Consider the following 22662-nt stretch of genomic DNA (forward strand, 5'->3'; position numbering starts at 1 on the left):
ACAGTCTTTCAATCTGTCTTCGATCGGAGTTCTGGCTGAGGCCTGTTTGTACTTTCGCTCACGGACCTCCATCAAAGCAGCATCTTATTTGCTAAATTATGGGACAATCCTTGGAAATACCCTGATATTCATTAACTTGCGTGCTTTATACCAATTGAGATGGCAACCACTCTTTAGTGGCGTACAAACCTGGGGGGTAGATCAGTTGGTCGCAGCAGACTACGATGGGTTTCGTCAGAATATCACGAATGCTAGGGTTGAAGAGGAGCAATCTAAAGGCGATACGGTGGGCCCATACTTTTACATCTGTCGGAGATGATGAATAACGGCATGGGAATCTGGCGAGTTTTGATGTACTCGGGGGCTTGTTAGTCCCTCGGGGCGATTCTATCAAACCTCTCATCACAACTTGGTTTCCAAATTAAGTAACATTCCACAACGTGAAAGCTGGGGTGGAGCCATTTATAGCGAGGCAGTCTAGTCCCGCAGTATGGAGAATCTCTCACATCATGGCTTCATTGGGGAGGCTGGTCAAGAGCCTCAGACGCGGCGAGCCCTGTACTGACAAGCCATATTGACAGTTGAGCAGTGGATATGACTGGTCATCTCAGGCCAGCTCCGCGGAAGGTCAAATTGGTTGTAATGTAATTGGATGCCCTGCACCGAGGCAGATCTGGCTTCGCGGTCAAGCTCGGGGCTCGTGTTTGCCGATCTTGTGCAACATGAAACAGGGCGGTGCAGATGGGCTGGGTGGCTTTGGGATAAAGCGCACGGGGTAGTTTATAGAGGACCTGGTGTTGATACCTCGATACCTGGATACCACGAAATCCGATACTTAAATACTTGAGGATACTAGGATACCCGATACCCGATACCCCAACACATACCCTAACAGTCATAGTTTAGCCAGACGAACCAGTGGATTCAAGTCGATCATCCGGATCCAAGGTTTCAGTGACATCACCCCCACATAAGAAACCGGTAAGATAGGGGAAACTTATATAACGCAGTGACCAAAGTGGCCAAAGTGACCGGAGTGGCCAAAGTGGCCAAACGGTGAGCGCCAGTATCAGCCGCAGAGACGTCTCGTGTGAGGGACCCACGGCCAGCCACACGCGTTAGCGGGCTACACAGCCTCGTTGTAGCTGGGAGGGTAGAGGTACATATTTTGCTACGTGTGACGCACCGGAATGTAGGTACTAGTACATAAGTACCCGTCAGGGTTCATTTCCCAAGAGCCTCGACCGTTCGACTGTGACCGACTCGATACCTGCCGTTAGCCACTGTCAAGCCCCGTCTCATACACCCTCAATACATTCCCCGTGCCCTTTTTTTTTACCTTTCGATCTTTCTAGGTTTCCTCTTCCTGCCTTTTGTCTGCAGAATCCAGTCTTCCCTGTATTCCTTGTACCTACCCGCTACCTGCTTTTGTCTCGGCTGCCTTGACTGCCTGACTGCCCGGTCACTCAGGCTACCTCATCTTTGTTCATCTTCAAGTTCCATCGTTCCTGCACACCCGCCACGGTTCCAAACTTCGCCCGATGGCCCGCCTTCATTTCACTTAATTTAACCAATCTCATCGGCGCCCTTGTCGATTGCTATTTTAACGCGAGGCCTAAGCCCCTCGAAAGCCCGCAGTGGATCTCCGGGAGTGCAAGAAAGCTGAAACCATCCTCGTCAGCTTGCGCCACACTGGTTTCCAGGTGAGTGAGAAGAACGCCCCACACGCCCTGGACTTCGCCCTCCCTCTTGCATCCTCCGTACACCTACCTCTACCTGTCTTTGAAGTTTGTCGTATCTCTCTGCATTTCATGCATTCAGCATTTCTAACATGAGCTCGCAAGTAGCCTTCGCCCTGGTTCGTCCATCCGTTGCGGCTGGCGCGAGACCTTCTGCCTCCATGGCGGCATTGATGCACTCGAATAACGAGCCTGTCGCCGTCTCGAACCCTATCGTCTCCAACTCCATCGCCAGTTCCGAACCTCTTTCGTTCCTTAAAGCACAATCCCACGCCAAGCCCGAATCCAATCTCAGCTCCATCGCCAGTGCCGGTCTACACGTTTCGCGATCCCATCCGCCTCCAATGACGAGCCCAACTTCGGCACCAGCGGATCGGCCGACGGAACAGGACAGGGAAGCCGAAAGTAACAGCTCACGCGTTGCCCGTGAGGCATTGGGCGCCAGCGAGAAGTCGCCGGGCCCTTCCCTCCATGAACCGTCGGTCCATGCGTCCCCGGAACAGATTCAAGTCGACTCCCACCACAATGACACATCATCCGACCCTTACGGTTCGGCCGACCACAACCAGAACTCACTGATTCACTCCTCGACCGTCGCTAGTCCAGGCCCTATCGAAGAGTCCGCGTCTCAAGATGGAGATCGACCTAGGCTGCGGGCAGACTCGGAGATCGATCATGATAACAACAAGGCCTTTTCCTACCCCATGCCCACCGGAGGCATCAATGATCCGCGTCGCGGCCTCAGCTTACCCAACGCCGGCTACAATAGAGGCAGCCCACGATCTCCATCCGCGAAAAAGCATCGCTGTCCCTATTGCGCGACCGAATTTACCCGGCAACACAATCTTAAGAGCCATCTACTTACTCACAGTCAAGAGAAGCCTTTTGTCTGCCAAACCTGCCAGTCTCGTTTCCGCCGCCTTCACGACTTGAAACGACACACTAAGCTCCACACCGGCGAACGACCACATATCTGCCCCAAATGCGGACGACGATTTGCTCGCGGCGATGCGCTCGCGCGACACAATAAGGGACAAGGTGGATGCGCTGGCCGTCGGGCTAGTATGGGAAGCTTCGCAGCCGACGATGAGTACGGGGACGGTCACCATCCTGACGACGCCATGGATGGGCTCGTGTATGCAGAGCCGGAGCGCATGGACGAGGAAGACGAGCGACGCCTCATACCGAGCATCCGCAAGCACGAGACCGACCATCTGCCTCGCTCTGATTCCCTTCAATCCCATCGCCAACCTAGCACCTACCCGCCGATTGCTGCCGGCCGGAGTCTCTTCCCACCTCCAGGCACCCATGCTGGTTCCGGGTCGTCCACAACAACCGCGTCGCATCCAGGCAACCTGACTTTCCCGCCAGCAGGACACCCCTCTGGCTCATCGATGTTTACCCCCACCAACGTCAGTGACAGTCCGAAGCCATTATCCCCCAATGCGCTGTCTCATCACGAAATGGTGCAACCCCACCGCGCACACTCCCCAAGCATGGGCCATTCATTGCCACACCCACCACCATTCGTACGAACAGGATCGGGCTCAAGCCACGCTCCACCGGGTCTGGGTCTGCCACCGCCGCAGCCTGGAGCGCCTCAGCTCCCGCCCCCTGTCATTAGCTCACCCGATGCCCGCTTCGGTCTCCAGGCTGCCGCCAAACATTCCGCGTCACACAGTCACTCGAGTACCCACAGTCTTCCCGCTCCGAAGCTAGGACCGGATGGACCTGAATTACCTGCAGGCGAAGCCAACCAGATCGACAAGCTCTGGGCATACGTCCGATCCATGCACGAAGAAATAGCGGGTCTACGGACCGAAGTCGCGGCGCTACGTGCACACATTGCATCGACAAGTTCAACGACGGCACCATCAGCCGTCGAAGTGAACCAAATCTCGGGACCGCGGTAATTCACTCAGTCCTGTTCATTTGGCATGTACTATATGGCTAGTTTTGCCCGATGCGGACATTACTCATTCATTACGCTTCTCTCCTTCTGTTGATACGTTTCGACCCCCAGGGTCGAACTTTTATGTCCCTCATGATCACCGTCCCGACAACCGCCGGCGTTGGTGGCTAATTATCTTCTTGCACTATTTTTCTTTCTCATTTTCTCGTGTCTGGGTTTCGCCTCTTCGGGGTCTTCTATATTGACAGACCTTGGTATAGCCAGACTCCTGCCATTTCTCCCTATCTCTCTCTACTATTTCTTTCGCCTTGGACATCAGGGCCTTTCTTTCCTGTCTCGACGGGGTTTTGGCGTCCCAAAATTGGAAAAGGCTCAATTTGGGGCTTTTTCTATATCTGTTTCTTCTCACCTTCGGCAGTTGGCACCAGATCCATTTCCTTCTTATTCTTCTTATTTTCTATGGTTTCGAAGAGCATTCATATGATGCATGGAACGACGATGGGAGTTCTATCTTTTCTTGAGTTGGGTTATTCAATTAGGTTGTGATAATATATACCCTTTGCTTGATCAAGCTATTTTGGAACCATGTCTAGGTGGAATCAGTAAATAAATAAATACTTCCATTGATACCTCGAGTGCTGACGGTACATGTAAATCCGTTCTGAAATCTCCAACCGCTAGGAGGATACCCTGTTTCAACCAATGTAAGCTTGACTACACCGTGGAAAAATCATCCGATGGAGACGATCAACTCTAGATCTCCACCCAATCATAGCGTGCCGAACCTTTAGGGTAAGTACCACTCGAAGCTCAGGTACTATATGACTCGTATTGGGGCCATTTGCTTGTTGAATGAAAGAATGAAATACAGAAAGATGGAGAAGATTTGTGGTTCTAGTCTGTTTGTCACGCCTTACTTGGGGGTGTAGTCTGTTGACCTTTTACTTGACGCGGTGGTGATTAACATGAATAGAGTATGGAATTGAAGATCTAGCCCTTTTTTCCCTTCATAATTACCAACATCACGTTCTTTACCACTAATGATCTTCTCATCATTGTCTTGACTATTGAAGATCTCTGTGTGGGGCCTTCAAGCAGCCAAGTTTCTGGATCACGATCGATGCCAAGCAACATGGAACTCCGAGTTCCGGTGAGCGCAACTAAGTGGATTTTCATTTAGCCTCACGCGGAATGTGAGAATACAAATAGCTTGCAATTCCAACTAGAGCTTGTTAACTCAGGAAAAATAAAACATAAAAAATGAGTACGGAACGCCTTTTGGTAAGGCCGTGCCCCCTGCACACAACCTAGAGGAATGCTGCTAAATCAAGATCAGATCACAGGGGTAACTGGCTACATTGGGTTCCAGACCTTGGTCCTTGCCCTGGAAAACAAGCATTATGTTCGTGCTGTCGTCCGAAGCGAAAGAAACATATCAGATTTGAAAAGCAAAATCACTACCATCGGCGAGATTGACAGCCAACTTGAATTTGCTATTGTTCCAGATTTCCTTGAGAAAGATGCTATCTTCAATGTTCTCGACGGCATCAGTGTCATACTTCATTTGGCATCACCTTTGGCAGTCGAGGTATCGAGTTCTCGGCTCGTATGAAGGTTAATGATTCATGTATTGACAAAATGTCTGCGCAGACCGATAACTACGAAAACGACATCATCAATCCGTCTGTTTCTATGGTCACATCTGTCTTGGATGCAGCTGCTCGTGTACCGACTGTTCGACGGGTCGTACTGACATCCTCTTGTATGCTCTCTTCGCCTGGCCGTCTAGGATTTTGACTAACCAGTGGATCAGGCGTCACCCTTATTCCCTTTGAATGGAACATGAATCCAGACAGTGAAAAGCTATACACCGGTAAATTTACAAGACCACGGCTTGACTGAATGCCAAAACTTATAAAGCTTCTTTACAGTGGATGAAATCAACACCGACGTCGCCGGCCCATTCACCGGGGCAATGCAAGCCTACTGGGCCTCTAAGGCACTCGCAAGAGCTGCGACAAGGACCTTCATTGCCGAGAGACGGCCACAGTTCAATTTTATCAACCTTCTGCCTGGGGTAGTCATTGGACCAGACAATCGCCTTACTAATGACCCTACTGCGAATACCAGCGCACTTCTAAAAGAAACTCGCGCTGCAGTCCTTGCGCCGGTGCTTACATCGTCACTCAATTCATCGTTCCCCTACGTTGGAATTCCCGTGCATGTTGCAGATGTGGCGCGTGCCCATATCGATGCTATAGACTCTAACCGGGTTCCGGGGAATACTGAGTATATACTGTCTTCGGATGCTCCTGAAGGTGTTGTTTGGAATAGGGATGCAGCATATGTTGCTCAAAATTACTTTGCAGGTGAGGTTAAGAGTCAAGTGCTACCGATGAAGGGGTCTTTGACAACGGTTAAATGGAGCCTTGATACTAAGAAGACCGAGGAGGTTTTTGGATGGCGGTTTACTGGGTTTGAGGAGACGCTGAGACAGCTTCTGGCACAGTACCTGCAGCTTCGACAAAGGGAGTAATGTCAATTGCTTTAAGCACTCGCGCAAGTATAGTACGCAGCTAAAAAACTCCAATATAGAAGAAAGCTAAATTTTAATTATATTCTCTACTTGTTTTGAAATATTCCCTGCCCGCTACAAGAAAGTCTGCGAGCGTCGCTTCTTGCACTTCAGAGCAGGCGCCGGGTCCAGCGCCGGGTCCATGAGCTGGATTCTCGTAGTACAATTTGTTACCATCACGACCTCTGGACAAATAAAACATGTTTCCCCACACAGATAACACTCTTCAGCAATTATTTCTTTACACAAACAGCCTCGATGTTATTTCCATCCGCGTCGACTACAAAGGCCGAAAAGTACGGCTGGCGGCTCATTTCCTCCCTTATTCCGGGTCCTCCGTTGTCTCGTCCTCCGTGTTGCCTTAAGCAACATTAGCGGCACATATTAAGAAATTATACGGGGGAAAACGCGCTGAAATGCAGACTTACAATGCCAGGCGATGAAATTCGACTACAGCCTCGTTACCTGGTCGACATGTCAGAGCTTCGTTCGCCACCACATTTGGATCGAAGAATATTCACTGGGAGCATCAAAAGCAATGTGGGTAGGTAGGGGATTCTTGTCTGCGGACAATGTTTGCAGCCAGAAGTATGGATAATCGCTGCCATATCCCACAAGATTGCCGTCGTTCGCGCGGATCATCTCAGTATAGCCGATCGGTCGCAGGACAGCACGATAGAAAGCCTGTAAGCTTTCCGATCTAGCCGCGGAGGCCCACATAAAGACATGGTTGATAGTCATTTTGGAAATTATAACTGATGTATTGCATGTATTCCCTTTGGGTGACAGAGCAGCGACCCTTTATACATCCAGATACAGTCCGGGGTTCATGACTATAGCAAAGGACCCACTTTCTTCGATCAGCAACTCGGAGTTCCGAGTTGCCCCTCTAGCCACCTCACTAATGTTCCCTGAAACTACCAGCAAGGGTCACCATGGAGGGCGATTTTGCCCAGAAGAAAGCTGAGTGCTCATTTTGTTTTACTCGGTTCGGTCACCGTAAGTTTCCAAAAAGCCATCCAGAACAAACATTGTATGAGATGTACACTGACAGCATGACAGGATCGTCCCTTGTCCGCCATATGAGGAACAATTGCAACCAGTCTCGGCAGCAACCCAGGCGGCGCAAATCCTGCGTTCAATGTGTCTCAGATAAGACAAGATGCAATTTAAATCGTCCCCGTTGCTCGCGGTGCCATATGCGCAGTATATCTTGCACCTATGCCGGTGCGGCATCACCCGATTCTCCTGCCACAGAAATCAGTGAAACCATTCCTGGAGATGTCATTCAGCTAGATCATCCTGCTGAGGAAATTATGAGGTTACAACAACAACAACAACAACAACAACAACAACAACAACACGAGCCACAAGCAACGTTCGATGCTAATCTTTTCGACTGCTTATTCTCCACCCCAGGTACGTGGGATGTGACGCAAGCATTGAATCAAGTTCTTTTCTCTTCTCGACTGGCAATTAACCCAGAAAATAATAAATCAGACGTAACTGAGAGTGACATAGACACGCCAGAATTCATTCAAGCTCTGTCATATCCCTTCGCCGATCCTGAGCCATACGGAGACAAAGTGTCTCTCGCTCTAGCTACCCACAGCATGGAGCTTCTCTTTAGGGTACTTCGGACATGGCCGAGAATGCTAGCTGATGAATTCCAAGTGCCGCCTCTATTTCATCCAACTCAAATAACAAAGGACAAGCAGTTACCATCTGCCTTGGCGAATTGTATAACACTCACTAAGATGTGGCACGGAAAACGTGACGGGGCAGAAGAAATAGTCCGAAGAACGATTTTAAGCGAGCTCGAAAGCATCGTGGATCAAGTCTGTCGATAGCTACTGTTACCTCTTATTTCCACTAACATCCCAATACAGAATCAGTCTAAGCAACTTGACGACGCGGAACTCGTGGCAGTCTTACAGGCTGTAGTCATATATGCGATTATCCTCATCACCCCATCAACCAACTCCGACAGCCCACGAGCTGACCATAACAAGATCTTCCGAAAAATGGAGCAGCTCGTTTGGCATGTCGTTCGCACTGGGCTCTTTCTCCAGGAGGAGAGGGAGCAAACAAGACCAACCTGGGAAGCATGGGTGCACGTTACTTCCAAACGCCGGGCGGTCCTTGCATTATACCTTCTACACTGGGCGTATTCTGTTCTTCACCGAGTCCCCTGCTTTGACTGCAGAGATCTGGGATTTATGCCTGCGCCTGCAGCCAAAAAACTTTGGCAGATGCAGACGGAGCAGGAGTGGAATAAGAGTTACATTCAATGGTTGGCGAGATGGGATTGTCAGGGGTATTTGCAAGGCGAGCTTGGTAGCATTCGGCCAGGTGTGGTTATGAATACGAGAGCGGAAAGGTGGTTCGAAGAGACTGATGAGTTTGGTTTTCTTATGATATCAATCGGTATTACCTCCCTTTTCCCTTGAAATGCTTGTGCTGGATCTCGACTGACGGAGCATAGTTAATGCCACTGACTACGAGGCTCCGGCTCTTAAATTGTTGACTCCTTGAATTTTTGGCTTCTTTCGGTATAATAACTCATTACTGATAAATGAAAGAAGCCCAGGTCGATATAATCAAGAAACCAGAGCAACATGAGCTTGGTCGCTGTTTACCCTCCTTTCTGTATGCCTACTTCATAGGGAATCCATAATGGTCAAATTATCGAGCACTGGATTTGAATGATCTAAACAGTCAATGTTCGAATATTGGAGCGTACATGTAAAAACCTGAGAGAGATAGGGTCCATGGTATGGTGGTCTCCTGTAGCTAACTACCCGTGGCAATAAATATAGGGGATTGATACTAACACCGCCCCTCTTACTGCTCGCACCGCCCCCTGCCTTATTTTTCAGGCGATTTACTTTCTGCCAGACTAAAGTAGCCTAAATTTTGAGGTGTCTTTTACCTACAGAAATTTTAATTCTGGTTTACATAGTAAAACTGGAGATTTTTTGACCGCATTTATCGCTCTCTCTCCATTCCCTGCGTGTATTACCCTCGGCAGCCAATGATATGCCTCTGATCTGATTACTCAGCACCTATCTGACTTTGTTGATAGCTCCGGAGCACCCTCCCACCCCCGACCGCGTCTCCACGACCTCCACGACCTCCGATCGCGTCTCCTTGACCTCCATGGCCACGACCTATTATAATCTGTCTTCCATCCCCTCGTCCACGGCCACAGACGCGCCCTTCCGATTCAGCGAAGATAAGATTGATAGGCAGAGAAGCCATATTAAACGAAGAGTGGTGAAGAATAAATAAGGGAAAGAGACTAATAGTTATTGAAGAAGGTTGGTGGATAAGGCGGTGAAGAAAGCGGTGGATGATTTATAAGAGACTAAACCTATTTAGGCCTGATACCTAAAAAATAAGGCAGGGGGCGGTGCGAGCAGTAAGAGGGGCGGTGTTAGTATCAATCCCCTAAATATATCTTAAAGAGTTTGGAATCCAAACAACTATTTAAACGTTCACTAGCAGGCATCCTGGTCATAAGAGTTGCCTAGATAGCCACTAAAACCACTCTAGTTCGAAAATTAGTCGGTCGCAAGAAGCAGCTAGAATTGACATCGATTTCATGGGATAAAATTCAAATATTCAATTCTCGAGATCCCAACAACTGTGAGTCAGAGTCATTATGGCACAAAGGGAGGAGTATATATCAATAAGTCAGTTTGGCCGAGTGGTTAAGGCGATGCACTAGAATTATCTACTGGACTGATCACAGTCCGGCAATGCATTGGGTTCGCCCGCACATGTTCGAATCATGTAGCTGACGTTACAATTACATTTTTGCTTCGCGAACATTTTTATGTCTCTATTTATTCTCATATTTTTCTTCGTAATAAAAAACGATTCTCCTAGTTGCTGGGTTGTCACAACAGATTTGTATGCTGTTGACTCCTAGGGTTTTGGCTACATTGTACCTTGTGCGTGTATTGCGACCTTGTACAGCATGGATCGAAATCAGTTTCACCACTTGCACACAGAGGTTCTTTCTCGAGCCCTATTTGGAAATACACTAATCTATATTTGCTCTAGCGTGATTCATATTTTCGAATTATACTGTAAGTGAGTATCACATGACAGCTTAATGTGTAATTTGGATAAAATAGCAATACAGCTGATACCTATAACCTCAACTTCACCGCCTGCTCCCGTGAGCAGTGTGCATCATAAGCATATTAATGCTGCCACCATGTTTGCAACGTGCTGCGAATACTCTATTTATACTGCCGTAATGAAATACTAGAATGAGTCTCAATGAATTACTGACTATGTATTTGTGGCGACCAAAAGAACGGTGCCAATTTCAACGTGCTGCCCTTCTAACTGAAATATCCTTCATTCTCATGAGGTCGTGATCAATATTGCATGTTTATACTGAGGGCTGGTAGTTTGCCATATTGACCACACTATTTGTGTTTATCGAGTTACACATAGCACTCCGAGATTCGCAGATATACGCTTTCGCCAAATGCCATCATGAATATATCGCGCAGCACATGGTCTACGAATGACGACCACTCGAGATCTTTGTAGAATAGGCGAGCCGATACACAGCTAACTTCTTATAAGTATGGCCGTTGACGTCCTAAAGCGTACTTCTATTGTTTCAAGGCCCCTGTTCTCTCTACATATACCCCAGATAGATCCTATATGCAGACATAGATTCTTCGGTAAGCTTTTCGCCCTTCACCGGGATACCACTAACCAGCCACTGACCAGTACTCAGGAAGTCCTTTGGATTATTGGCGCACTCAATACACGCACCCTCCAATCGGGACGCCGCCAAGCGAGACACGAACAGCAGCTAGTCGCCATACGGGAATCACTCAGCTAGTCGCTATACGGGAATCGCTCAGCCAGTCTAGAAGTGAGTTTGAGGAAATAGTCCGGCTGACCCAGCTTCTTTATAAGGTCAATCGGCAAATAGGATCCATGGTGAATTACCTATTCAAAGAGCATGGGATCAAACATAGGCATAAAGACGCCAAATAGTTTGATTTAATGTTTGCAGTGAAGGGACTGGATGCGGAGGAGTCAGGGCTGCCTCCAAAGTGCGACGATAAAGGCGACCTCACTAGTAGCCGTGTCTCCGCACCAGCAGAGCTAATCAATGGCAGTGTTGTAAACTAATGCAGCCTCGGGTGGGACTCCAAATTGCGCCGTAAAAAGCGAATCAATAGCACCAATAAGATACATTGCACTTTGACTCGAATTAACGTTATCTATTTTAGGGTAGCCAGAACTCGTAAATCAAAACGGAGTGTGCAAAATTTATTTTCACACGAGCCAAGGTCAAGGTGAATTGGAGTGATTCCTGGCAGCTGCTTTATCCACCTTTCGTTTTTTATGTTTATTTTTTTACCCGCTCTAACACGACCTATTAGGATACCTAAGAGATCAAAGCCGCGTGCTAGTCCTAGCAGCCAAACTTCGAGATTAATGGGCTATTTTTCCGCGGAATGAATCTTGCGTCTCTTCACCACTGCTCCTATATTCACCTCACAAATTTCGACATGAACAGACAACAATGGGTTTCTACGCAGTTTATTTCGGAGAGAAGCCCGTGTAAGATCCAACACTCTAGAGCTTTATACAGTACGCTTTAAACTGTCTTAAAATATATCGATATCCGTCTTCGGGGGCAAAATGAACTTTGCGTAGCACGCCCAACGGTATCATATCTTATTAACTTTCTTATCCAGGTTGGCCGAAATGTGGGGATTGTTGGACTCTGTCTAAGTCTAGCTTTGTGTTCGCCTATACGACAAACTTAAGAGCATTTCGTGAAGAAGCCTGAGCCCTGGTTCTTATCATTAACAATGGTATATGTCATGACACCGCAGTACTCAATGCCACCGTTGCTATTGGCATATACCGCCCGAATAGGGGTAGGACCGCCCTTCTGGTAAGTCGTCTTGACGTCCTTTTCCCACTCGGCCCTCTTGTCAACCCAGTAAATAGGATATTCCCAGAGAATGGCATCCCGCTTGTCACAGTTGTGGACGCCAAAGTGGATATGGTCACCGTTATAGTATCGGTGAGGTTCCCCGCTCTTACCAGTGGTGAGACCGGCTTTCTTAGCTTGGGTTTTGGCTACGGCAACATCGACTTTGAAGAGCTTGTCGTGCGTGCTGTTGAGCTTGGGCTTGCAGAAGACAATCTATTATGTCAGTGTTCGCAAGAGACGCTAGCAAAAGGTATAAGAGGGGTTTGAGCAAAACTTACAGGAGCGCGCTCTTCAAGGGTGAAGGCAGCAGAGTCGGTGGCAGAAGCAGCGAGAACGGAAGCGTTCAAAGCAACAGCGGTAACGAGGGAAGCGAGGAGCTTCATGATGAATACTCAACACAAATGATGGTATTTTGAAGTATAAACGTAGAGATAGAAGTCTAATAACTAATCGTCGTGACCAAATTTCGTTTCTCTTAAGGGGTTGGAGGAAGCGAAAATGTGCCCTTTAGCGGTATAAGGTAGGATGTAGATCTGTCTCTCTTGGTTTATGCAGAATGTAGAATAATTATATACACAGAACTATTATTCTGATGTTGGCTCGTGCAGATCATTTCCCCTGTACCATTCCCCCTGCAGATCAAGGAGAATGAATTCCACCTTCTTTCCCCTTTCGAGAAGCGAAGCATGAGTGGGTCTTGGCATGTTTTCTGCCAAGGCGGCACGAAGGGAGAACCTGGCCCACCAGTCAAAGATTCTATAGTCCCACTTGCATTTTCATTACATTTAGCTATAACTATTGCTTCTATTTAGAGTTGCATTTTCGTCGTCATGTTACTTCAAAATAAGGACTTCTGTCCTGGGGTCCTTCGTTGGATGGGCCTTTCTACCCTGTGCGAGAAATCAATAGTCCTGCCGATCGGGTCACGGAGTGGAGATCCTGCACAAGACGGTGTGAACTCGTAGTTACCGCAAGCGCCGCGCTATTTCTCTCTGACTGAGCGTCTATGTACATATAAGATCGACTGTCGATAAATCGCTTCGGTCCGAATCAAGGAGCAGAGACGATCAGTGGAACAGTCTTGTTGGCTCCCTTGTAGGCTTTTGGGATTCAGCTAGGGATCAACATCATTCTTGTGTAACGCCGTAGATCTCATCTCAATCGAGCTGCTTGCGGATCAACGTTCTAGAAACTCTAGAGAAATTACGAGTCTAATACGGAAGCTACAGTATTTTTAACCTGTTATTTACAACTGTACTGGAATACTGCCAAGAAAGGGGTTCAGGTGCAGAGTAACTGTAATAGGCATAGCGCGTTTCGGGACAGGGTTCGAGAAAGAATCTCTGTATGCAACTGGTGAAACTGATTTCGATCTTCCCTGTACTGAAATTTTGATGACAAAATTTATTTCGATCGCGTTGTCGAGAATAATCCCTTTGTCTAGCTAAAATACTAGTAGCCGTATATATAACAGTCAGTTTGGCCGAGTGGTTAAGGCGATGCACTAGAATTATTCTACTGGACTGATCACAGTCCGGCAATGCATTGGGTTCGCCCGCACATGTTCGAATCATGTAGCTGACGTGACAATTATCTTTTTTGCTCACGCAATATTTTTCCATGATATTTTCCTTTTGGTTTCGAATTGACCTCAATGTTTATTCTAATCGGAGTAATTGACTTACTCTTGCGCTCTGCCCGGGTGGAGAGGCTCCATCGACGCAGGACTTCAATGATAGTAAAGGATCTTAAAAAGCATGCCTTGAGACATATTTCATTCCTAACCAGATAAGGTGCACCATAAAGCGTCAGACAAGGTAGCTGTCCCTATCTCCCGGACAGTTGCGCCTTGTATATTCATAATGGTCATGCAATCCCATGCTTGTGAACTCCAAGTGGAGACCTCGGGACTCCACTCCGCCCAGAGACCTTCAGCAACCGGACCGAGGTTTCCGCATCTTGATATGCACCGTGTCACCCCTCGTCACCTCCCTCGAACTCCACCTATCTCTTGTAACAAATTTGAAGCCACAATGTCTCGCTCCCTGCAAGCATCCGCTCTCTCTTTCTTGATTCTCTCCATCGGACACACAGTACGTGACCCCCATGGTTCAGGGACTGAAAGTGGCCTACTTTCCAGTTCAATTGCGCTAATAAACATAGATTGGTGGTAAGGAATGGACGGCTGAGAAGGTCTTCACTGGTATCAAGGGCTCCAGGCCCTGGGCTTGTGGGACTGTGGGTTGGTATCAGGGGAGTGCTTTCTTCTTGTTGACTGGTACGTATCGAGTCCTGCGCATGCTAGCTGTTTAGCTGCTTCGCTTCCACTTGCCCCGTTCTTGCTATACGGTAGCTGACTCTCCTAGGAATCCTCCACTATCAGTGGTCGTGCGACCCTTCAGCGCTAAGCGACCCGCTGAACAAGGCCATGGCAGCTATCGTCAACGTTCTCTTGTGGTCCAGCACAGCCTGGTATGCCAAGAACGGCATCAAGGAGAATGCGTTCGCGGTCGGTCTTTCGGCTGCACTGCAGGGTGCAGCAGTTCTGAAGCAGATTCTGTAAGGGGTGCTTCACAGGTCTTCTTCATAGCTACGTTATCAATACAAAGTAGCATACATGTACCCAATACAATTGAAACAGATAGGCGTGTATAGCATGTACATCAAAGTAGGAATAGGTTCGCCCTTAACTGCCTGGTCACGCACTAGGAAGATCCCCGTTGACGCATGGTCCATCCCACGAATAACCCCACATCAGCTACCACAGCACGTGGAACCCCGCCCAGCGTCCAATTGCGTTGAACCCATTGGGGAATTGAGCCACCTGCGTCGGAGGTCGTTGCCATTGTCCATTCAATGGAGTTGGGTTCAGTGGGTAGAATCGACACTCGCTCTACGCTTGCATAGTTGGCGAAGATAGCTCGTCGCGGCGCCGACGAGGTGATTTTTTGATGTATTTCCGAGGGGGTGGAAGATGGGTCTGAGCTCAGGGGTACTTGAACGGTGATGAAGCCTTTCAATGGGGTTTGCTGCTCTGATTGAGTGGGAGAATTGTATGCGGCGGAGATAGTGAGGGAGATGAAGCTGCGCGGGGAGATCAGGGCAGATGGGTGGAAGGAATGCGTTATGATATTGACTAGTCATGGATGTTAGAGAACGCTCTTGAAGCAAGTAGGAATAGAGCTTACTCTCGAACACCACATCTTTGTAGGTGATATCGTCCACTTCTACCTCTCCTATATCCTCCCCTGACCATTCTAGTAGCCGCTCAACACCACTGACACTAGGTGTATACTCCATCTCATGCTCGGCATGATTGGTCCGTAATCCAGCCTCAAATTCACCCCATGACGCAGTCCCCTTATCGCTAGCGTCCACATGTTTGCTCTGTCGAGCAACCCAGAACTCGGACTTCTCTTCATCAGAATTGCGCCATCCTCGCATGAGGTTGACTTTAGCTTGCGACGGTGGCGACGCGCGGGGTTTGGGGTCTGTTTTGAAGGTGGAGGGAATGGAGTGGAGAAGCTCGATAGCTTCGCGGAGGGCGGTGGCCACAAATTGTTTTGGGTCTGCACGGGACGTTTCTGTGGAAAGAGAGGGGTGCGATGGTATTATAGTGAAAGGGTGAGGCTGCAGCTGGACGAAAGGCATTTTGGAGGTGTTGACGCGTAGAGGTGCAGATGGAGAAGCTTTGGAGAAGCTAGGTACCGAGGGATCGGCAGAGCTTAGCCCCCATCAGTCCTTGGAATTACACCACGTCACTCCATAGAAAATAAAAAAGCTGGGAATTACTCAGACTTGAGCATTGGACGCTCTACAGCTTGTGGTTCATTTCTCGTCTGCACGGCCAACTGGCAGCAGGTACGCGGGTGCTCGACCGCGCTGTCACTGCGGGCACTTGCCCGCGTACCCGCAATTCACTGATTAACACGGTTAAGTGACCGCAACCTTAACGCACCCGATGGTTCGCGGGTCCGCTCTACTTAACTGGCAGCGCGGTCACAGCCCGTTTTATTTGCCCTCTCAATGCCTCCATTCTCAACCCAACACTTCATCTACACTCGAAGCCTATCCTACTTTAGAAGATTAAAAGACTGTGCTTCTTATTCAACGAGCGAAGACCATTAAAAGAAAGTCTCTGCTTATTTGCGATATTCATGCATTAATACTTCCATACATTTCGGTCAAAAAGCAGGTCTCGTCATCGCTATCTGAATCGCCATCTTTAAACATTTGAATGCTTCAATTTCCAAGAAACTCGACGAATATTATTAAATACACACCTTAAACAAGCATTGCAACCATCTGATCCCAAGCACCAGTGATACACTTCCTCTCCTCACTCCAAACCCCACCCTCCTTACCCGCATCCAACCCCAAATCCTTTCCTTGCGCCGCAGCATAAAGCGCATCCCTATTCGGGAAACTCAAATTGACAACCATTCTATCACCGACTTGCATATCAAGGCCACCAGCCAAACACACCCTCAGCGCCGCAGCAGCTTTATCGCCTCCATGGCCACCGTAACTGACGATAACGGCTGGCTTGCCTTTCCATTCGTGGAAGAGGTAGTCAATTGCATTTTTGAGACCCGCTGGATATCCCCAGTTATACTGCGGGGTGACAAAGATGAAGGCGTCAAGGGGAGATATTCTTTGGGACCATTTGCGCGTGTGTTCGTGCGTGTAGCCCTCCGGTGGTGTTATCTTTGAGGGGATTCCAGGTTCATCGTAGAAAGGGAGGTTTAAGTCGTTAATGTCGATGAAGTCGAAATGAAAGGAAATATTTTGTACATCGGTATTGGTGGGCTTTGAGTGGATTTGGACGGTTTCGAGGACGAAGTTTGAGACTTGGTCGCCGCACCGGGGTTTGCGTTGGCTACCGCAAATGATGCCAACGCGGATGGTTTTTGTGGATGGGGTAGACATTTCGAGATGTATCAGTGAATACTAGAATTGTTGTAGGACTTTTATTGCAGTTTAGATTGAAGAAATTCTCGAGTTTAAATACGTGCTTATGAACTATAATAGGGAGAAAGGGCCGTGGAGTCCCCCGGGGACTCCGCGGGCTGCTTACCGTATCAGGCAACTCTGTCCGCTATCTTACTCTCAGCCTCAGCATCGTGGAAACTGTAGCGCTAGTGAACCTTAGAAGTAAGCTGATCAACAGCTCACATACCCTTAGCAAAGCTAACCTCAATCGGGTAAGCAGATTCTGGATGTACATCGTGCCCATTATCTACCCTCTAGCAAGCCACAGTATTGTCTCACTGTTATCAGCGGGGAACTCTATCCACTAAATGGCGGGGCTGGTTCATTATCAAATATATTGAGGCTATGGTAAGATCGATCCCTCGATAGACTAAAGGCACCGAATCCCCGGTCCCACGCTACCGGTTTCAAATATTTCTACTAGGCCAGCACCCAGTGCCTCCTCGAGAACCCAGCGAAACTGCATGCCATATAATTCCTTCCACTTCTTGGTTTTGCCGGGCAGAATGCCCGCGAATTCACCGCGGGCCCTTTTCGCCAAGTGGAAGCTCTTTTCAGTCTCTACTGCCCCTTCCCACCGATCCTTCAGCAGGTTGAGCGGAGCTTCGCCGCTATGAGATCGTCGGAGGAGGGTGAGTAAGTGGGCGCGGCCGGACCCGAGGAGCCGTAGATAAGTCCCTGTGTTTGGTAATGACAGGAATAGTGTCGCGGCTCGAGCCTGTGCATCGGTTTGTACGGTGTCAGAAGAGACTGGTCCGCTCCGACTGGCTGACGTGGATGTCGCATTGGGCAGTTTGGGAAGGGATGCGATGCTCAGCGAACCCTGGGTGAAGGTCGAAGAGGAGACAAGGAAGCCGGAGCGGATCAACGCTCTATACTCGTCAGGTGCAAAGACACTCTGGGAGATAGCCGAGTGAGTTCCCATGCGATTAAGAATGTCTAAGAATTTCTCTGCGCCGTGTCAGTATTCAGGTCTCAAGGGTTGACCGGACTTAAAAAAGAAAAATTCACCTTTAATCGCAGCTTCTAGAGAGGAGCTTCCTCGCACAAGCTCCTCCCACTCCTCGGCCAAGACGAGACAGTCACCCAGTCCGGCTGCATCGTTGCCACGCCCGGGTATGATCAGCCGCCGGACCTGACCCGTCTGAACCAACTCAACAATCTCTCGTTCCACCTGTGTTGGCGCATCTAGTAGCATATGAATGTGTGCGACAGAAGCGAGTGGGGGTAACGATCGGCGTAAGTTCAAGACCTCTGCGATGCGAGTGCTATTCATGCCCGCTCGCGCCGGGAGCTCGTCGAACATCTTGGCTCGAATATACTGGATCGCTTGGACCACATTTTCGACAGGCGCAGTCTCGGAGATATAATGTGAACCGCCTAGATCGGGAAGAGGATCATCGTCCAGCTCCACATCAGCAGCCACCTTTACGGCGCTGGATGAGGTGGAGCTAGCTTTGCGACGGGCATGGCCAGCGAAGGGCGATGCGCGAGGGCGGGGGGCAGCAGGTTTTCGTTTCTTGACACCGGCAAATGGAGCCGAGGTCAGACGCAATGGCATACCTGGTTCATCTCTCACGTTTGGTAAGAGGTAAGTGAGAGATGCTACATTGGGAAACCGCGAGGGGGCAATTCGAGATTACCTCATCAAGGATCAGGTGACCAGGATATATCAGATTCCGCCAATCGCCGGTTCATCTGCATAGATGGGTACTGATATTACCGTATGAAAACATCCCCACCCGCACAGAGTTCTCGGAACCACGTACGAGTCTTGATGAATCAATACCGCCAGAACCTCATTGCCAACCAAAGCTTTGGTTCTGGGCCCGTCTCTGATAAGTGTTTTCTTCAGAAAACAGGCGCTGTCATCTTACAAGCAGGAAATTTTGCCAAGCCATTACGCCCGTCGCCCTTTTGAGACCACAATTCCACCCAATTCCATCAACTCAATCATATCACTCGTTGCCCACCCATTGGGGCACCCTGATCCCACGTTTCACATGACGTAGCCATGAGAAACAGATCTTCAACAATCACCTTTTTCTGACCGCAACGAGCTTTTTTTCAACCTCCTCCTGCCACTCGTTAGCCATTAGCTTTTTCTCTTGCTCAAATTTTGAGGTCTTTCCTCGCTACCCTGTCGCCCCGCAATTTTTAGCTTGCCCCTCATTTTGGCGGCCTTGCATGATGACTGTCTTCATCGCGTCTCTGTAAGTACAATGAAGGCCTCAGCCGTCGACTAGCTAATCGGTTAACAGGTTTCTTCCCCACACGGTCAACTTCCAAGTTGAAAAGGCACGCGCTCGCGGTACCCAGGAAGCTCCTCAGAAAGTTGCCGTGGTGCCCGAGGCTTCCCCTCCAGCACCTTCCAATGCTGCCGCCGCGGCCAGTTTATTCGAGAAGACCAACCCCCAACTCAAACCAGGTCTCACACCCGGCGCAACTACAGACCATGAGCGTATCTTCACCGAAAGGGTAAATCAACCCGGCCAGGAAACAGCGGAATATCCATTTCCACCTACCATCAATGACGCTATCCAGCTTCTCACAGAGAGCGAAGGCCACTCTCCAGCATGGGGTGCAACCACCTCCCTCAACCAGCCCAAACCACAAACAACCGTGTCGATGTCGCCTTCCATTCTCAAGCACCAAGACCCTGTAGTCCCATCCCCGACTATTACTCCAGCAAAAACACCTGAGAAAGAAACAACTGCGCCGTACGTTGGCATCAAAAACATCGATGCTCTTCATCGCAAAGTGTCGTTTTCCCGAGCGGAGTGGACAATCGAGACTGCAGAGCAAGGTAATGGCGGCTTGCGAAATGCTGTCCGCTCGGCCAAGGACGCTGGATACCTAGATGATATGATGTGGGTGGGCACAATGGGTATGCCTACTGATGCATTGGCCCAGCACACGCGCTTGGAGATTGCCGAGCGATTGGAAGACGAGTATGACTCGCTGACGGTGTTTGTTAATGATGGCGACTTCGATGGTCACTATACCCACTTCTGCAAAACCATTCTCTGGCCCGTCTTCCACTACCAGATCCCTGACAACCCCAAGAGCAAGGCTTACGAAGACCACTCATGGATCTACTATGTGAAGCTCAACCAAGCCTTTGCAGACCGCATCGCTAAGCACTGGAAGCGAGGCGATGCGATTTGGGTTCAGGATTATCATTTGCTCCTGGTCCCGGCTATGCTCCGCAAGATGCTGCCTGATGCACAGATTGGCTTTTTCTTGCACATTGCGTTCCCATCTTCCGAGGTGTTTAAGTGCCTAGCTCCGCGCAAGGAGCTTCTGGAAGGCATCCTTGGAGCCAATCTTATTGGTTTCCAGACCACCGAGTACTGCCGACACTTCCTGCAAACCTGCAGTCGTATCCTTTGTGTGGAGGCTACTCCCGAAGGAATCCAGATGGAGGATCGCTTCATCAACGTGGGAACATTCCCAATTGGCATTGATCCGACCTCCTGGGATAAGCGGCGGAAGGCTGCAGATGTGGAACAATGGATTGATACTATCTCTGAACGCTATCAGGGCAAGCGTCTGATTGTCTCGCGCGACAAGATCGACTCTGTGCGGGGTATTCGCCAGAAGCTTTTGAGTTATGAACTGTTCCTCAACACCTATCCCGATTGGGCAGACAAGGTGGTATTGATCCAAGTTGCGACTAGCACGACGGAACAGCCCGAGCTAGAAGCCACAATCTCTGACATTGCCATGCGTATCAACTCAACCCATTCGACTCTTGCTCACCAGCCTCTGGTCTTTCTGAAGCAGGATTTGGCATTCCCGCAATATCTCGCCCTTATCACGGTGGCCGATGCTTTGATGATTACCAGTCTTCGTGAAGGAATGAACCTGACCAGCCATGAGTTTGTGTACTGCCAGGATGGTAGCTACGGGGACAAGATGTACGGATCCCTCATTCTGAGCGAGTTCACAGGTAGTGCGTCTGTCTTTGGAAACCACGCGCTCCTCGTGAATCCCTGGGACTATCGCCAATGTGCCAAAGCGATTCTCACGGCTCTGACGCGAGATGAGAAGAAGCGAAAGGAGGTTTGGGAGGCGATGCACAGCGCTGTTCTTCACAACTCCACTGGCAACTGGGTGAAGTCGTTCAATGAGACCCTGAAACGAGTGTGGGATGAGCAGTCGTCGCGAGAGATCATGGCCGTACCACGCCTCTCTGTGCCTCGACTTACCGAGCAATACCAACAATCGAAACGTCGACTCATGATAGTCGACTACGAGGGAACTCTTGCCTCATGGGGATCTCCGCGCAGCATCATCCTCACCACCCCGCAACGTGCAATCACAACGCTGACCGAACTGACCGACGACCCTAACAATATTGTTTACGTAATGAGTTCGCGCATGCCAGAGGAGATGGAACGACTATTCCGCCAAGTCAACAACTTAGGCCTTATTGCCGAAAATGGTTGCTTTGTTCGCGAGTCTCAATCAGACGAATGGACTCACCTCGCAGACAAAGCACATATTGAAAACTGGAAGGTTTCCGTCTCTCACATCCTAGCATACTTCAAGGACCGTTGCGATGGCAGTTGGATCGAAGAGCGTCACTGCTCGCTTGTTTTCCACTACGGGTCAGCCGAAGACAAGTCTAGCGCTGGGCGCCTCGCAGCCGAATGTGCAGACCACATCAACGATTCTTGTGCCAGCCAGGGCATACACGCCCTCCCCGTTGAGGGTGCCCTAATCGTTGAAACAGTTCACACCAACAAGGCATCGGCCGCAGAGCTAGTCTGGCGATGGTGCTTAGACAAGACAGACAATGGAAAGCCAGCTCCCAGTCCGGACTTCTTGCTGGTCATTGGCGACAACCGCGAAGACGAACCCGTGTTCCGATGGGCGAACAAGCTGCAGAAAGCCAAGGGAGTTGAATATGCGTTGACTGTTACTCTGGGATCGCGTAGCACGGAGGCCAATGCTACCCTGACACAGGGAGTGACAGGTAATTTTCTTTTCTTTCCTTCAATGATCTTCGACCTCTTCTAACTATTTTCAGGTGTCTTGTCCTGCTTGCAGCAGCTAGTCAACCCGCCAGAGAAGGCTACTGTCTCATTTCAGTAATCTCCAACTAATTCGTCGACGGCCATTCCATCGGCCTGTGAACCTTTCTTAGATCAGAGATGCGACGAGCTATGAGCGATGTTAAGAAGATCGGTGTTTTTTTGAAGCGATTTATTTTTCGTTGGTTGTAATATCCCGTAGATGGTCACAAATATATACATTGAAAACCACAGCTATTCATTCCCAATTTACTACGTTAAAGTACAGCGAGAGTCGATAGATTCCCCTATAGACACGCATTGTCTTTGAGCTTTTACCCCAAGAATGCGCTAGTCTATATTGGGTTACTCTACGAACAACCTCTGCTTAGCCGTATCGCGTCTTTTGTCTAACATTTTACACTCACATGGCCTTGATCTTA

The 22662-nt window shown here is 49.2% G+C and overlaps 10 protein-coding genes across 10 annotated transcripts; 5 read left to right on the top strand and 5 right to left on the bottom strand.

Annotated features, from left to right (window-relative positions):
- Positions 1 to 1831: 1831 nt before the first annotated feature.
- On the top strand, positions 1832 to 3652 carry N7443_000776 (C2H2 zinc finger protein; the record flags this gene model as incomplete). The annotated part of the gene is made up of 1 exon (XM_056880832.1): positions 1832 to 3652. One exon carries the CDS (start codon positions 1832 to 1834, stop codon positions 3650 to 3652), a length of 1821 nt encoding a protein of 606 aa, XP_056746070.1.
- A 1259-nt stretch (positions 3653 to 4911) lies between these two features.
- On the top strand, positions 4912 to 6187 carry N7443_000777 (uncharacterized protein; the record flags this gene model as incomplete). Its single annotated transcript, XM_056880833.1, has 5 exons — positions 4912 to 4932; positions 4988 to 5239; positions 5302 to 5413; positions 5465 to 5524; positions 5583 to 6187. 5 exons carry the CDS (start codon positions 4912 to 4914, stop codon positions 6185 to 6187), a joined length of 1050 nt encoding a protein of 349 aa, XP_056746071.1.
- A 516-nt stretch (positions 6188 to 6703) lies between these two features.
- On the bottom strand, positions 6704 to 6967 carry N7443_000778 (uncharacterized protein; the record flags this gene model as incomplete). Its single annotated transcript, XM_056880834.1, has 1 exon — positions 6704 to 6967. One exon carries the CDS (start codon positions 6965 to 6967, stop codon positions 6704 to 6706), a length of 264 nt encoding a protein of 87 aa, XP_056746072.1.
- Positions 6968 to 7161: 194 nt separating this feature from the next.
- On the top strand, positions 7162 to 8676 carry N7443_000779 (Zn(II)2Cys6 transcription factor domain-containing protein; the record flags this gene model as incomplete). Its single annotated transcript, XM_056880835.1, has 4 exons — positions 7162 to 7225; positions 7289 to 7645; positions 7748 to 7857; positions 8116 to 8676. The coding sequence occupies 4 exons, from the start codon at positions 7162 to 7164 to the stop codon at positions 8674 to 8676; spliced, it is 1092 nt and encodes a 363-aa protein (XP_056746073.1).
- A 3356-nt stretch (positions 8677 to 12032) lies between these two features.
- On the bottom strand, positions 12033 to 12592 carry N7443_000780 (uncharacterized protein; the record flags this gene model as incomplete). The annotated part of the gene is made up of 2 exons (XM_056880836.1): positions 12033 to 12407; positions 12488 to 12592. 2 exons carry the CDS (start codon positions 12590 to 12592, stop codon positions 12033 to 12035), a joined length of 480 nt encoding a protein of 159 aa, XP_056746074.1.
- A 1650-nt stretch (positions 12593 to 14242) lies between these two features.
- N7443_000781 (uncharacterized protein) lies at positions 14243 to 14772 on the top strand (the record flags this gene model as incomplete). Its single annotated transcript, XM_056880837.1, has 3 exons — positions 14243 to 14302; positions 14373 to 14487; positions 14576 to 14772. 3 exons carry the CDS (start codon positions 14243 to 14245, stop codon positions 14770 to 14772), a joined length of 372 nt encoding a protein of 123 aa, XP_056746075.1.
- A 142-nt stretch (positions 14773 to 14914) lies between these two features.
- On the bottom strand, positions 14915 to 15860 carry N7443_000782 (SRPBCC family protein; the record flags this gene model as incomplete). The annotated part of the gene is made up of 2 exons (XM_056880838.1): positions 14915 to 15345; positions 15398 to 15860. The coding sequence occupies 2 exons, from the start codon at positions 15858 to 15860 to the stop codon at positions 14915 to 14917; spliced, it is 894 nt and encodes a 297-aa protein (XP_056746076.1).
- A 633-nt stretch (positions 15861 to 16493) lies between these two features.
- Positions 16494 to 17138, bottom strand: N7443_000783 (flavin-dependent quinone reductase; the record flags this gene model as incomplete). The annotated part of the gene is made up of 1 exon (XM_056880839.1): positions 16494 to 17138. One exon carries the CDS (start codon positions 17136 to 17138, stop codon positions 16494 to 16496), a length of 645 nt encoding a protein of 214 aa, XP_056746077.1.
- A 433-nt stretch (positions 17139 to 17571) lies between these two features.
- N7443_000784 (Stk19 family serine/threonine-protein kinase) lies at positions 17572 to 18762 on the bottom strand (the record flags this gene model as incomplete). Its single annotated transcript, XM_056880840.1, has 2 exons — positions 17572 to 18152; positions 18213 to 18762. The coding sequence occupies 2 exons, from the start codon at positions 18760 to 18762 to the stop codon at positions 17572 to 17574; spliced, it is 1131 nt and encodes a 376-aa protein (XP_056746078.1).
- Positions 18763 to 19391: 629 nt separating this feature from the next.
- Positions 19392 to 22301, top strand: N7443_000785 (putative alpha,alpha-trehalose phosphate synthase subunit TPS3; the record flags this gene model as incomplete). Its single annotated transcript, XM_056880841.1, has 3 exons — positions 19392 to 19414; positions 19463 to 22182; positions 22237 to 22301. 3 exons carry the CDS (start codon positions 19392 to 19394, stop codon positions 22299 to 22301), a joined length of 2808 nt encoding a protein of 935 aa, XP_056746079.1.
- Positions 22302 to 22662: the final 361 nt, after the last annotated feature.

The sequence above is a fragment of the Penicillium atrosanguineum genome (assembly GCF_028827265.1).
Source record: "Penicillium atrosanguineum strain IBT 20685 chromosome Unknown utg000001l_segment0_segment0, whole genome shotgun sequence".
Classification (NCBI taxonomy): Eukaryota; Fungi; Ascomycota; class Eurotiomycetes; order Eurotiales; family Aspergillaceae; genus Penicillium; species Penicillium atrosanguineum.